The sequence below is a fragment of the Mirounga angustirostris genome, unplaced genomic scaffold (genome assembly GCF_029215605.1).
Source record: "Mirounga angustirostris isolate CCGP_5_RB_7025 unplaced genomic scaffold, mMirAng1.0.hap1 SCAF_1, whole genome shotgun sequence".
Taxonomy (NCBI): Eukaryota; Metazoa; Chordata; class Mammalia; order Carnivora; family Phocidae; genus Mirounga; species Mirounga angustirostris.
In genome coordinates, this window is record NW_026991709.1 from 203897786 (window position 1) to 203913435 (window position 15650).

At 53.0% G+C, this 15650-nt stretch overlaps 1 protein-coding gene across 3 annotated transcripts in view; it reads right to left on the reverse strand.

Moving 5' to 3' along the window:
• SIN3B (SIN3 transcription regulator family member B) overlaps window positions 1–10603 on the reverse strand; it is a 36379-nt gene extending 25776 nt beyond the window's left edge. For all 3 annotated transcript variants that reach the window (XM_064598243.1, XM_064598263.1, XM_064598252.1), the window contains exons 1-5: window positions 10445–10603; window positions 10093–10199; window positions 8657–8810; window positions 2220–2420; window positions 250–393 (exon numbers count right to left, since the gene is read on the reverse strand). In XM_064598243.1, the coding sequence (XP_064454313.1) occupies window positions 250–393; window positions 2220–2420; window positions 8657–8810; window positions 10093–10199; window positions 10445–10567 (729 nt within the window). In that variant the 5' untranslated portion in view covers window positions 10568–10603. The remainder of the gene's footprint in view (window positions 1–249; window positions 394–2219; window positions 2421–8656; window positions 8811–10092; window positions 10200–10444) is intronic.
• Window positions 10604–15650: the final 5047 nt, after the last annotated feature.

Sequence of the window (15650 nt, forward strand, 5' to 3'; positions counted from 1 at the left end):
CCAACCGGCCCTCACCCCCCAGGCACTGTTCTATAAGAGAGGCCCTGCTCAGGATCTGCTCCAGCAGGATGTGGAGGTGAGCCTGCACGGAGGCCTAGGGGTGTCTGCACGCTGTGTGGCTTCTGGGAAAACCCGGCGTGTCCCCGGGGGACAGATAAGCCCAGCCTGGTCTTCAGGGCTACACTGAGAAACAGGGTCTCAGCTGAGAGGAAGGTGGCCCTCTGGCCAGGGTGGGCACCCCGTACTCACCAGGGACCGCTTGGCTTCAGGCAGGAACTGTCCAAACTCGGACAGCAGGTCCTCCTGGCCCCGGAAGAGGTTGGCCACCTCGGTAAACACCTCCTCCTCAGACATGCCGCGGAATGGCCGGCCCTTTGTGCTCAGCTGCTCCTTCTGCCGATTTTCGGGAAAGGGAAAATGAGTCGTTAGCCAAGGAACGAGGCACCCCAGGCTGTGACATTCAGGCATCCCACTGTGGAGGAGACAGAGGGACGACTCACGAAACAGAGAACTGGCTGGCAGAGCCCATGCCTACCACCACTGGGAGAAAGGAACCCAGTCCACCACACTGTTAACAACTCGGGGTGCCCTGCATGCCTCTGTCCTCGTCCCACCCCACAACACAGCCTGAGCCCTGGCCAGGGGTGGGGCTTACGTGGTAGTGTGGAGGGGATGTGGGCAGGGGCACAATCATGAAATGATCTGGCCTCCGTCCTTGCGTGTCCTCAACCAGAGGCTGGGGAAGTACAAGGTCAGGGACGAACCCGTGGATAGGGGGCAGGGAGTGTGGGGCTGGCGCTGGGCCTTGGAAACAGGAAACAGGGTGACAAGGGAAGGAAAAGGACTACCAGGACAAGGGACCATTCCACCCAGAGTCAGAAAGACCCCAAGAGTTGAAGGAAGATGGCCTAATCCAGAGCTTAAAGCAACAAGATGAGGACCGAAGGGGACCCGGGTCAGGAGGGCAGGAACTCAGGATGGCCATCAGAAGCAACGCCGTCAACTTTACACCCGAGAATGTGGCAGAGCTGGGGCCCTCCCAAAGCACATAGCTCCAGATTCCCGCTCCGCGGTGTGAAGGGAAGGAGCCGACCCGTCAAGAGCCCTTGCTGTCTGACCCCTCCCCTTCCTCAGGTCCCCTGAAGCTGGCTGGCTGCCCTGACCCCCGGGACTTTGCATGGGCTGTTCCCAGCACTGAGAAAGTCCACCCTTTGTCTATACTCATTTGCCTGGTGGTTCTGACTGATTTCTCAGGATTCAAGCTAACTCTGCCCTTCCTGACACCCCTGCCCCAGCCCCCGGTCAGGGTTGGCAACTGTGAATCCAGACACACTTCTACATGTTTCCCTTTTTCCCCACCCCATCCCTCTCTAAGTCTCGTCCACCTCCAGACTGAACTAAGCAGCAGCCATTCATCTTTGCTGCCCCGCTGCCTGGCACAGGGCCCACTTGTAATCCACTTGTAATCTGCATCAACAGAGCGTAGCTGTGTTGTCAAAACACTAGCGAAGCCGTCTTAAAAAAGACCATCTTCTTAGGTTCTTTTTAAGTCCCCGTACGGTGTGTTTCCTAGTACTCTTCCTTGGGATGTAGAGGTGCCTCAAGGAGCAAATTAAAATCCTAACAACTCCAACAGGTATCCGGATGCCCGTGTTCACAGCAGCATTATTCACAAGGGCCAGAAACATGGAAGCAACCCTGGTACCCATCAATGGATGAACAGATAACCCCAAGTGGTGCATCCATGCCATGTTCTCCAACCTTAAAAAGGAAGGAAGTTCTGACCCAGGCTACAACATGGATGAACCCTGAGGACATCACAGTGAGCGAAAGAAGCCAGACACAGAAGGACAAGTACTGTATAATCCCGCTTACAGGAGGTCCCTCGAGTTGTCAAACTGACAGACAGGAAGTGGGATGGTGGGCGCCAGGGGCTGGGGGAGTTACTGTTTCACGGGGACAGAATCTCGGTTTCGCATGATGAACAAGTTCTGGGGCTGGATGGTGGGGAAGGCTGCACAACATGAATGTACTTAATGCCATGGAACTGGATACTTAAAAAGGGTTAAAATGGTAAGTTTTAGGTAAAAAGAAAAAAAGCACATCGGAATTGTGCAGGATTTCCTAATTCAGACCAGAAAATACGACCGCCTCAGACGCACCCTGAAGAGTGGGATGGTACCACCAGCACCCACCCAGTGTGCCGTGGGGCCTCTTACCTGGTAAGTGTGCAGGATCTCCAGGAATGACCTGTAGATCTCTGGGTGGTCTAGAAAACGGGTCTTAATCTTGTTCACGTAGCTGATGGCGTTGTTGAACTCCACGGAATCCGACTCCAAGGGCACCTGCGGCTTGTCCTCCTTATACAGCATCTGTGGCTTGAAGTTCTCCGCACAGTCGCTGTGGTTGTGTGAATTCTCCTGACAACAGCACGACAGTGAGTTACTGGCAGGCCTGACCCCGCAAACAGACGTGAGAAACTCCAGACAGAGCCATGGTCTGTCTGAGACCAAGCAATACCCAGCACAGAGCCAAGGTTTTTAATGAGATGCAGGAGAACGTTCCTTGTGGGGGCCTGGAGGGAAGGAAGCGGTGGGCGGGCACGCACAGGCAGGTAATTCCTCCCTCACCACGCGGTGCGTCTGCACCGTCCTGGGTGAGTCTCACGAACCCACCTCCATCTGATCGAAGAGCATGGGAGTTTGATGGATACCCAACACCTTGAAAAATGAGCATACGGGAGAGAGATATGACAAGTGGATTGTTTAATCCCCTCTGGAGTGGAGTTTGGGACTGTGTTTACAAAAGAAGCCTTCCACACCTCCTGCCAGCCCATTTCAGCAAGACTGTTTTGAGGAGTGAAAGCAGCTGCTGTCAGCGGTGCTGGGCAAGTGGGGACCCTGGAGGTAAGGGGGGCCCACCGCCCAGGTTGTCCAGGACTGCAGGACTCTTGGTGCTAAGCCGGGGTTAAGTCACTTGAGAAGAGACAGGCCCTGACCGGTCATCATGCTTGCCCTCCATCTGTGGGTTTTTCTGTCCATACAAATAAAAATTCTGGGCACCCAGAATCCTGATTTTGGGTGGGACTGACCTACCCCCTGGAAGGAGGAGATGTTTGTTTCTAAACTGAAATTTTATGCGTGGTTCTGATGATTCCCCACAAACCACGACTCAGATGTCAGGGGCGACCCCCCGGGGCATCCTGTGGGTCCGATGCACACAGGGGCTGGTTCTCGAGCAGGCCTCGAACCCTCCAGTGCAGCTCCAGGCGTCTGTTAGAAGACACCCTCTCAGCAAGTCTTCCAGAACCACCCAGCGCCAAACCAAAATGTCTCTCCCAGCACTCTGAGCCCCTTTCTCGCTTGATTTTCCTCCGTGGCACATGTCACCTTCCGACACACACATATTTTACTTATTTTATCGTCTGTCCACCCCTGACCAGATGGCAAACGCCCTGAGAGCAGACAGTCCACACTGTTCACCACCACAGCCCAAGTGCCTGAACAGTGCTTGGAACAGAATGGGCTCCACCCACTGTTGGGAATAATCAGATGACCAGAGGAAGGAACAAAGAGCCCGGGGTTTCCATCCCCCTTGGCACGGGGCACCAACCGTGGACCTGAACACTCCAGCGGGATGGGGGACGCTGGGCACAGAGCTGCAGAGCCGTCACCGGGAAGGACGCGCCTGCTGGGCACGCTCGCTCTCATTGGGGTGGGGGTGCACTACTCCGCTCAGGCGGCCGTAACTCCGCAGCCTGGGCGGCTTACACAACAGAAACTTTTCCTCACAGTCCTGGAGGCTGAAGCCCAAGATCAAGGTTCAGCAGAGGTGGTATCTCCGGAGGCGTCTTGGCTCGTGGGTGGCCCATCTTCTCGCTGTGTCCTCACATGATCGTCCCTGTGTGGGGGTCGCTCCCCGTGTCCAAATGTCCTCTTACAAGACACCAGTCAGACTGGATCAAGGGTCACCCTAAGGGCCTCAGTTTACCGTAATTACCTCTGTAAAGGTCTCCAAAAACAGTCATATTCTGAGTACTGAGGATTAGGACTTCAACATATGAATTGGGGTGGGGTGGGGGTGGGGACACAATTCAGCCCAGACTGTGGGTGAGGGGCAACTCTAGGAAAGTCTGAGCTGAGACAAGCAGACACACAAAAGACCCAAAGCAGCCACAGTTCTAAATACCACCTCTCCCTGGCAGTGGGATGCATCCTAAGGCCCTCTGGGGGCTCTCTTGCTGATTACCACATTCCTTCCAGGTGTGCTGGCCTGGCAGTGGAAGGAGCTAGAAGGAGCCAGGGAGAGGCGGGGGAGGGAGCAGGCTGGGAGCGGAGACTTGCTTCAGAGGCGGCTGTGAGCTCGTGGGAACTCCCCACCGCTCCTCGGGGGCATTTTCTAGCTCCGTGTACCCTTTCCCATGCCCTGGACAGAGGCGCGGGGAAAAGATGGGAGAACCCTCCTCAAGGCCAGGGCTTGGCAGAGAGCCAGATGGTAATGGTGCACCTGCTGAAGCCAACAGCCTGGCGGTTCCTCACTAAGTTAAACGTAGTTACCACGTGACCCGGCAATTCCACTTCTGGGTATCCACCCAAGAATCGCAAACAGATGTGCAAACGACCCAGATGTCTACACCAAGCAGTAACGGATTAACACACGTGGCGCATCCCGACGATGGAATCTTCTTCAACTGTAGGAAGGAATGCAGCTCTGACCCAGGCTACAGTGAGGATGAACCTCGACACTGTTAACGCTGGGCACAGGAAGCCAGACAAGAGAAGTTACACGACGCCACTGAAACGAAATGTTCACAACAGGCAAATCTGCAGAGACGAAGTGGATTAGTGGTTGCCAGGGGCTGGTGGGAGAGGAGAACTGCGCGATACGGTTTCCTTCTGGGGTGATAAAATGTTCTGGAATGGGGGGAGGTGCTGTAAGATACTGTAAATATGCGTGAACCTGCCGAACTGTATACTTTAGTTACAAAAAGTGAATTTATGCTACTGTGAATACTGTCACAATTTAAAAACATTTTTTAACGTAATCTCTGGAAAATGTAAAAACCACTCTCCATACAAATACGAGCTGGCTTTGGATCCTGGGCCAAACCCCGCTCTAAACGTTCCGGAACAATCCAGTTTTTTCTCGTCTGTGCCTGCCCTGGGTGGCCTAATCCGGGCACAGTCAGGTATACTCCTACTAGACACCGAGGAGCAGCCCTGCACAGCCCCACCTGGGTATGTACGAGACACCTCATCAAACAGCACATTCCCCACGCAGAGCAGCACCCCTGCCGCCCCCACTGCTCCCAGGCCCCCCTCACCCTAGCAGGTGCTGCCACCTTCACCCAGAGGCTGAGGCATCCTGGAATCTCCTTGGACTTCCCACTCTGACTCCCCGCCCCGGGTCCACATCACCGCCCACTCTGCCTGGATCACCAGGGGCCCCTCGCTGGCCCCCAGATCCTCTCCTGCGCCCCTAGAGTCCACTTCTGGCACCACAGCCAGAGCCGCCTTCCTGGAACTCTCCACGGGTTCCCCATGCTCCTGACTCTCTCCCCCAACCCGCTCACCTCCCCACCTCGCAGGCTCCCTGGCTGTTTCTTAAGCACACCCACTCATTTTGCCACCTCAGGCCTTTAGACCCAGCCCAGGAAACCCCCGCCCAAGACACAGGCAGGGTTCCTGATCTCTCACACGGCCTCTGCCCACGGCCCCTCATGCCCTGCCCGGGCTTCACTCACAGTGCAGTATTTCTCATCTGTCCACCTGTATCTCCCGAGTGCCCCGAGAGCAGACTCTGAATAAACCCCAGCGCCTGGCACAGAGGTGGTGGTCGACACCTGCTCCGTGGGTGACTAAGACACAAATACGAGGCGCGACCCACGAGGGACTCACTGAACTTCCAGATGACCCTCCCCCCAGAGAGAGAACACAGGAGGCCTGCCTCTCAATGTAAAGGTGCCACTTACTGGACGAGCTAAAGGTTTAACCTTTACCTGTGTTCAAGCCGGCTGTTCGTCTAGCCAGCCCTAAAGGGGCTGGCTCCCAGGAGGCAGGGGCGGCTTTGAACGGAACCTGGGAGCTGAGATTCATCACCTTCCCACCAACACGAGGTGTCTTGCTCCTCCAACATGTGCCTGGCATGGCCCCGGGACAGGGACACAGTTGTGAACCAGACAGACAAGGGTCCTGCCTGATCTGGACTCAGTCTGCCAGGCAAGGCAGACCAAGACATGCTGGATTTCTAATTTCAAACTCTGGCTTTGCAATTTTACAATATATAAAATGGGTGGCATGCGTATAACCCAGGGGTGGGAGTAGAGGGCTCTCTGGGGAGGGATGCTACAACCGAGGCCCGATGACCAGCTCCAACATGCTGCTGACTCAGGAGGCTGTAGCCCCAGCAAGGTGACCTTCTTCCCACCATGCTTTCCGGGCCTGTCTGCCTGTCTTCCTCTTAGACTTGTGTTCTCAGTGAGGCTGATTCTGTCACCCAGGGGGCACTTAGCGACACACGGAGCTACTTCTAGGTTGTCACATGGTGGAGGGTGGAGGCCGGGGATGCTGCTCAGCCCCGTAGAGTGCATAGGACAGTCTGCTCCAGATAAGAACAATCTGGTCCCGAGGGCAATTGGGCCAAGGCTGAGAAACCTGCACCAAGGGCTCCCCACAGCCTGGGACTCCCCCTTTTTCTCTTCCTCAGCACCTCAGAGCTACTCCCTCCCTGTCTAGAGTTGACAGGACTCACGAGATGAGAAATGACAAAAAAATGAAGGTGCTCCTTCAAAACACGAAAGCTAGAAAAACCAGTAAAACAAAAAAAATCACCGGGGTGTGGCACGTAGGGAGCCCTGAGAAGTTCTCGGGCTTCCGTGGCCTCTCAAAGGACTCCAGGACACCAAGAGGCCGTCTCGCCTATGCCTGGCAGGAAGGAGCTCTGAAAAGCAGGGCAGGAAACCCGGCAGGTCAATCGATGTGCACAGAAATGGAGTGGGCAGCGGAAGAAGGGGGGCCCTAGATGTCGTGGCTTCGGGGCTTTAGCAAGACCATAAAGCCGGGTTAAATAGTAGCTGTGAAGTCAGGGGGAGACAGGGCTGGTCCAGTCTCGCTGTGTCCACAGCTCCTCTCCATGGAGTGAGCACAACAGGGGCCTTCTGGCTACTGCCCGGAAGGGCCACGTCCTAATGCAACCACGGTGAGGTTCGCATCGAGATCCAGCCCCGCAAGCCGAGTTACTCCAACAGTCGGGGATTGAGAAAGGCGATTTTCGTAATTGAGGTCTCCGACCTCGGCTCTTTCTTAGGAAGTGATGGTCACAACACACCCGTGTTCAGACTCGTCCAAGTGCTCCCCTGCGCACCGCTGCAAATGAGCCTGCTTTTCTTCCCAGCCTCGACTGTTGCGCAGATGAATCCCGCTAAGGCTTGTGATCGTCTGGAGCAACGAGCCCTACATCTGGATTGAGCTCCATTTGTAAATGTGAAATGGAAGAAGCTCTTTGGAGTTCAGTGGCCACGCGCTTCCGAGTTCCTTTTCAAAACGGAGACGCTCTCCTTGGCTTTAATGAGGCAACATGCTGGTGGTGGAGCTTGCCTTGCATAGAAAGAAGGCAGAATTTACATGGGGGTCCCTCTCAGAGAGGGAGGTCACTGTCACACTGCCTCTGGCTGTTCTTCCAAATCTGACTCCTGCATTGATATGAAACTGCAATCTCTGTCATCGGAGGCAGAACCGAAAGAATGCTTTCCCGGGTAGATTTTTATATTCCCCCGCTAAAACCCAAAGCCCTGCGGCAGAGACAGAAGAGGCTTAAAGAGCTGGTTCACGGAGATCAGGGGTTCTTGATGGGGGAGCGATGTGGCTCCCAGGAGTCATCTGGCAATGTCTGGGGATGTTTCAGCTGTCGCCTGTCGCCAAGGGGTGAGGGCCTTGTGGGCGGAGTCAGGGATGCTGCTAAACATCTCCAGATGCACTAGAGGGTCCCCCGCAGCACAGCATTACGGCAATGGGGCCAAGGTGGAGGAAAGGCAATGGCTACCTTATAAGAGTAAAGCTCACATAGACTTTCACTTTCTCAGGGGCTCTGGTGGGCTCGGGCAAGAAGGGACCACAGAAACAGAGGCAGCAAGCCACCACCTGAGACAGAAGGAACCAAAGCCACAAGCCTAAGCTGAGCCAACCCTGGTGGCAATGAAATGCGGCCCAGCGACAACAAAATGGCTATTCCCACACACATCTCAACTGCTTTATTTTGTGGCTGGCATCTGGGACGATCAGAGAGACCCCATGCCTGAGTACAAGTGCGCCTGCCCTGTGTGCTCGTGGGGAGAGCCTCAGAGTAAGAGCCTGGTGCCGGTGGGTGGTTATTTTGACAGGACACAGAACTGTTAAGAGAATGCCCCTGACACAACCAACCACATCCACTCTTGATCTGAATCCTCCAAACGGATCGATGTGGAATAAAGAGGCTGGCTGGGTAGGGATTTTGATCTATTTTGACCTGTGCTAGAAGGGAGCAGAGTGTCTAGACAAAGACTGGATCTTGACTGGCTTTCCGCAACAAGATGCACAAGACGGGCTGCCTGACCTGGGTACCTGAGTACCAGGGCGCGCCGTGTTAGGGCCAGATCACTCGGAACACCAGAGCAGCATACCTGGTTGGACAGAGGCGACTGTATGTTTAACTTGCCGTTCTTGGGAATGTCTATTCTGTACCCGAGGGGAAGGAAAGCGTTGAATCCAACAATGAGGTCAGGGTGTTCGTGGAAGAGCTGCGACACGCGTCGGATGACTCCAGGCGTATCGATGCTGGAAGAAAAAAAATTGAGAGTGGGCAGAAGTGTTCTGGGGAGCACTTGGAAAGCAAAATCTACTCCCAACTCGCTTGACAGTGCCACCTAATGGGCTTCTCGAAGGACAACGAAGCACCCTGCAATGTGACCAGTGTGATTCAGCCAACGTGTTACGTGTCATCTACTTCCACAGCAGCCAGGCTCGGGCTCCCTGTGCCCTGCTAGCGAGAACCACAGGATATTTGCATGGCACAGCTCCCCTAAACACTCCAAGCATACACACGCTCGGTTCTGAAAATGTCAGGAGAGCCAAGTGAAAGTCCGGGACTCCAAGCAGTGGCAGGAAGCCACAGCCCTCTAAGCAACGTGATGAACCATGACACAGGTGTTGATCCCAGCAAGTGATGGCAAGGCATGAATACCAAAGGCCCTGCAAGTATGAGTTGCACATTGCCAGGGGTCTCCCTCATGGCTGGTGGGAGGGGCCCCTCAAGGCTTTAGCTTGTCTCTCCTGGAAGGAAACCAGGCCAGCCCTGCCACATTTCCTCAGAAGGCGTAATCAGCCTGGTGGAGATGTGACCACCGAGAATCTAAGAGTCAGAATGCCCACGTTCTAGTCCTGACTGCCCCTAAGGTTGGTCTAGGCAAGCCCCTGGCCCACTCTAAGCCTAAGTGAGCCTCCTGTTGGAAGATGGCATGATCTCCAGGTCCTCCATCTAGCTCTAACCCTCCTGTGTGCCTGCAAAATCAGCCAATGTGTTTAAAACCCTTTCTATGTGCCAGGCCCCTTACAAAGCATTTTATGCGCATTTACTGTCCAACAGGCCTGGGACTAGGGTGCCACTGACCGGTGAGGCACTCACCTTGGTGACAAGATTTAAGAGGGAGAGGGCGCCAAAACATTCAATTATCAAGGCAAATAACATTTTAATGTAGTGCTTAAAAACATTAAAATTAATTTTAAAAAAATCCTTGGTGAGCAAAATTCATTTAAAAATCATTTGAGTAAAGACAGGACCAGACTCTCCCGCTTGCAGACTTCGCTCTCTTGCTCTCTCCTCACCCCATCCCTGCTCTCCTTCCAGGAATCCCCACAACAGCTCCACAGGGGTGGGTACTCTCCACTCCCGTTTTTTAGAAGGAACTGAGGCTCTGAGAGGTTCCACGACCTGCGCAAGGTCACCCGACTGGGGCGGAGAGGCAGCCGGAATGCGGGGGTTCCCGGGGGTTCCCACCCCGCTCAGCCGGATCGCGGCCCAGGACGGACCCCCCGGGGTGGGGAGGGCTCCCGCGGGTACCTCTGGCTTTTGAACTCCTTCATGATCTCCAGGAAGCCGTTGTAGGTGGCAGGGTCGCTGCCGAAGCGGATCTTCACCTGGTCCAGGTAGGTGAGGGCGTCCTCCACCTGCAGGGAGGTGGAGGGTCCCGGTGGGCGGAGGTCGGCGGAGGAGGGGACGGAAGACAAGGGACCCTGGAGGGGAGGGGGACGGGCCGAGCCTCCGAGGAGCCGAGGTAAGGGGTCAAGGGACTGGGGTCCGGGGCCGTGAGGAGTGGAGGCCGAGGCGGGGCCGGGTGGGGCCCGGGCGAGGGGCTTCGGCCCGCGGGTGCCGGACGACAGGGTTCCCGAAAGAAGGTGGGGGCAGCACTCACGTGCACCGGCAGCTTCTCGTGACCCGCGGAGCCCGAGCGACCCCAGCGGGCGCCGCTCAGCCCCCGGCCCGCGGGGCCCCCGCCGCCGCCGCCGCTGCCGCCGCCGCCGCCAGCGTGCGCCATGTTGGAAGTCGGAGCCGCGGTCCGCCCCGCCCCCGCCCGAGGGCCGGCCGCGCATGCGCAGGCTCCGCCCCGGAGGGGGCGGTGCTTGATGATGTGAGGGGCGTGGCTCCTTGAAGGACTTGCTCCGGGTTCTTACTCCAAAATCGAAATGCTAACCAATGCCTTATATAGTGCGAACGAGCAAACCGAGACCTGCCGTTTGCTTTTGTCCGGCTCCACTAGCGAATTCATAAGGGTCTTCACATTTTTTAAAGTTGGAAAATTTTCCAAAAAGAAGACTATTTTGTGACATGTGAAATTTCTGAAATTCAAATTTCAGTGTCTGTAAAATAAAATTCTATTGGAACACAGGCACACCCACTCGTGTACCCATTATCTGTTGCTACCTTCGTGCTACAACAGTAAGGTGAGTAGCTGTGACAGATCCTAAGATGTGCAGACCCTGATATATTTACTAAAAAATATTTGTGGACCCCTGCTTTACAGGGTTGATGTGACAATGGGCCAAGACCACACAGCACCACAGGGGGCCTTTCGAAGTGCATTTTTGCTAACTGGCTGTTGACTTAGTTCCCCTTCTCTCTTCACTTCCCTAACCCTGATCGCATCATTTCCCCAGTGGACCAGTTCAGGAGCCTCTTAAGAAGAAAAATTATTAAATTTCTCTAATACTTACAGCCCATTGACAAGTCCTTGAAACAGGCAGAGTGACCTTTCTCTAGGGACTCAACTGCCTTAATGTTAATACTTTGTTAAGGGCAAAAAGCAATCTTAGCCCGACCCCCAGAATCATGTAAGTCTACTTTAACATATAAAAATTCCGTTGGAAACTTCCTTTATCTCTACCCCCAAAGATATATGTTGGCTATCATCCCCCAAGCATATGACCCACCGATATACATCTGAAGGGTCTCATGACTCAGTTTTATTAGATGTAATAAATGACTTCCCCAGCAATAGCTAGCCCCCTCAAGGTCCTGGAAACCTTGCTTCCAAAATTCCTTAGAGACTTACACTATGCCTAATCCCCTCCCAAACTGGAAGTATATAATCAACCACTCCTCATGACTTGGGGGCAGCTCTTTCTGCCTATGGGTCCCACCCCATGCTTTAATAAAACCACCTTTTTGCACCAAAGACGTCTCAAGAATTCTTTCTTGGCCGTTGGCTTCGAACCCTAACGTCTTTCCTACGTCAGCAAGAACCTGGCCCTTACAAACCTTTTCTTGCAGAATTTTCCACCCACCCTCTGCCTGCCCAGCCATGCTGCTTCCTGCCCCATGCATCAGCACATACCATTTCCCTGGTCAGAAGCCCTGTCCTATCTCTTCATTACCCAGAAAACACCTATGCATTCTTCAAAACACAACCTGATCCCTCCTCTGTCTTCCCACCATCCCCTATACATCACCTTATTTTTATGCTTCAACTCTAACACAAATCCCTGCCATAGAGCCATGTCCCTGAATATGTATCAAATGAATGAACATTCAAGCAATGACCAAATATGTGAGAAAGTGCGGGAAAGCTAAGAATACCTTGGCAGGGAGTGCATCATTTGCCAAGCTCCATGTCAGGATTGGAATGGTGAACAAATCAGGCAAGACTTCTGCGCTCATAGAGGTTTCAGTATTTCCAGAAAAATGGGGATCAAATAATCACACACACAAAAATGCAGTTTGAACTGTAAAAGAAAAGGTGCAAGTGTTAACACTTACTATGTTCCAGTTAACTGTGGCTGAGTACCAAACCACCCCAAGATTTAGAGGATTAAAATAGCAACATTTATTTGCTCTGCAATCTGCAATTTGGGCAGCTGGGCAGGGACAGCTCATCGCTGGCCCCTCAGTGTCCGCTGGGTGGTTGGAAGGCTGGGGCTGGAATCTTCTGAGGGTTTACTCACTCACACGTCTGTCAGTTGCTGTGGCTGTAGGTGGAAACCTGTTCCCAGGAGCACCTACCTGAGGGCTCCGCATGCAGTCCTGAAGCAGGAGAGCGAGGTTCTTGTCTCACAGAGTCGAAGAATGAACCTCGTGGACAAAGGAGAGTGAGCAAAGCAATCGAGTTTTATTAAGCAAAGGTACAGAAAAAGCTTTCAGGAGTGAGATAGGGTTGCCAATGAGGGCTTTTCATCTCTGGCCTTTTATTAGGACTTTACATCTGGAACTAGACATGACGCTTATACATTGTGTGAGAATCTTTGTTTCTTGTGACATCTGTGATCTATAGATATGTTTTGCTAGGTCTGGTTAATCTTTATAGTTAACTTCTCCTTTGAGGCCTGATCCTTTTTGTAGTTAATTTCTATTTTCTGTGGTTACAGTGTAATTACTAGAAAAACATGTTACCCCTAGCAGTTGGGACAGGGGTTCTGGTTTTTGTTCCCTACCTCTATTTTTGTTCTGTCCCTGTATCTGGATACCTGAAATACCCTCCCAGCCTAGTTGGGGCCCCTGTTCTTTCCCTACCTGAAGTCCCTCCCTATTCAGCCTGAGCATCGTGGCAGCTGGGTTCTAAGAACGATTGTCCTGAGAGGAGCTGGATCCCTGTTCTGATCCAGCCTCAGAAGTCACACAGAATCATTTCCATGGTAGTCTTTCCACAGTGGCTGTTACAAAGTCCCTCCCGAATTCAGGGCATCTGGGTGGCGCAGTCGGTTAAGGGTCCAATTCTTGGTTTTGACTCAGGTCATGATCTCAGGGTCTCACGTTAAGCTCCACACTCAGCATGCAGTTTACTTGAGATCCTCTCTCCCTCTCCCTGCATCTCCTGCTTGTGCTCTCTCTCTCTCAAATAAATAAATCTTAAAAAAATAAAATAAAAAATAGTCCCTCCCAAGTTCAAAAGGAGGGCAAACAGACTCCAGAACCTGGGGAGTGACCAGGTTCTGGAATAGTATAGGGGACAGGAAATATTGCCATGACCATTTTTGGAAAATACCACCTGCCACCCTGGGGATTTAACCCAGGCTAGTAGGGGATGCGGAAGGCTTCCCGGAGGAGGTGGCATTCTAGATGAGTTCTAAAGGTTGTGTAAGGCATTCACCATGAAAGTCAGACGGAACAGCTGTGCGAGGGCCCATCGATGGGAAGCAAGGTGGTTCATTTGAACTTAGAAAGCGCGAGAGACAGAGACGCCAGGGTTGTGGGACTGCAGAAGAGTCAGGGGGTGGGGTGGGGGGCAGGAAGGTGCAGGATAAATGTGCCAAGGTCAGAAGAGGCAGACCATTCATCCTTATGGGAATGAGTTAAAAATGTTGGTCTTGGCACTTAGCACTGGTAAAAATCACGCATGGGTTTTCTGCGAGGAGGTGCTTGAGCAGCTTTGCATTTGGAAGCAAATGCCCTGGTTGCTCTGCAGGGAAGTGATTGGAGGGCAGCCAGGGAGGGTGCAGGGAGGCTGCTTCATCATTTAGAAGGACGATGGTGGCTTAGGCCAGGAGCGGGGGCAGGGGAGGTGGATAGAAGGAGGTGGAAGGGAGCGATACTCAGAAGGTGAGGCAGAGAGAATGTGGTGCTGGGTAGATGTGGGGGGTGAGCAGGAAGAAAGCTTCAAGGATTCATGGCTCCCCGCCCAGAAAGGGATTCAGCTCAGTTTCAGCACATTCCTGTATGAACCTCAGCTAAGGCGGTCTGAACCCCCTGAGGCCACCAGATGTCCGGACCGTCATTCTCACATCAGTGCCCTCCTGGCAATCTATTCATCACTGTCCCGGAGGGCCAACTGTACGTGTGGGCTTTTGACACGCCGTGGGGTCCTCACTCATTGCCTCCCCGCCTCCAAGGAGTATGAGTCTATTCACATTTCAAGGATCACTTTTAGTTTTCCGTTCTTTTTACAGATCTCATGCGATCTGAGGAAGCCCTCACTCATTTGGAGAACAGGAAACCACAAGCCAGTTCTACCTTGGGTATGTGTGCATGCATGTGTGTGCGTACATCCAACATGTAGACAATAGTACACAAACATCTCTCACTTTTATTTTTTTTAAGATTTATTTATTTATTTATTTGACAGAGAGAGAGAGAGCCAGAGCAGGAACACAAGCAGGGGGAGCGGGAGAGGGAGAAGCAGGCTTCCCAAGGAGCAGGGAGCCCGATGCGGGGCTCGATCCCAGGATCCTGGGATCATGACCTGAGCTGAAGGCAGACGCTTAACGACTGAGCCACCCAGGCGCCCTCTCACTTTTATTTTCATAAAGCATAAAAATGCTGAGTTTTTTTTCCTTTACTGTTTTCATCTACACAGATGAAATTAAAAACCTTAAAGTTGGCCGCTTAGATGGACCAACACACATTTCCCACCATTTCACAAACTTGATAGCATTATGGTAAACTTCATAGGTAGGTCTTTCTTTGGACAGTATTCTGGCAAGGTTAAAAAGACAAGATCAAAAGATCCTACTCTGAACTGAGTCTTTCCAGACGGCAAGCATTATGACCAAAATCTCTAAAGTCCAGAATCACGTGTTGTGGCAGAATTCTAAAGCAGGCCCCGAGATTCTCACCCTGGTGTGTGTACCCTGCCTAATCCCCCATCCTGGAGTATGGGCAGGACCGGTGAGTATAATGGATGTCACTTTTGCAACTAGGTTACAGCATGTGGCAAAGGTGAAGGGATTTTGCAAGTGGGTTTAAGGTCCCCTTGAGTTGATTTTGAGTTCACCGGAAGGAAGATTATTTTGGGTGGGCCTGACCTAATCAGGAACATCCTTTGAAAGACAATCTGGAGGTCAGAGCCTCGAAACAGCAGAGGTGGGATCCTGCCAGCCTTAAAAGAGGAACCAGCTGTGTCATGCCTGCCTGTGGACAGAGGCAGTCTTTAGGAGCTGAGGTCCACAGTCTGCGGCAATGAGGAGCTCAGTGCTGCCAACAACCTGAATGAGTGTGGATGAGGGCTGTGAGCCTCTCATTGAGATCCCAGCGCAGCTCGTGAGACCCCGAACAAAGAACCCAGCCATAGTGAGCCTGGACTCGCAACCCACAGAAACTGTGGGATCATACCTGGCTGTTATATGCAGCTGCTAAGTGTGCGGTACTTTGTGCAGCGATGTATAACTAATCTTTATGAAGTCATCTTGCCA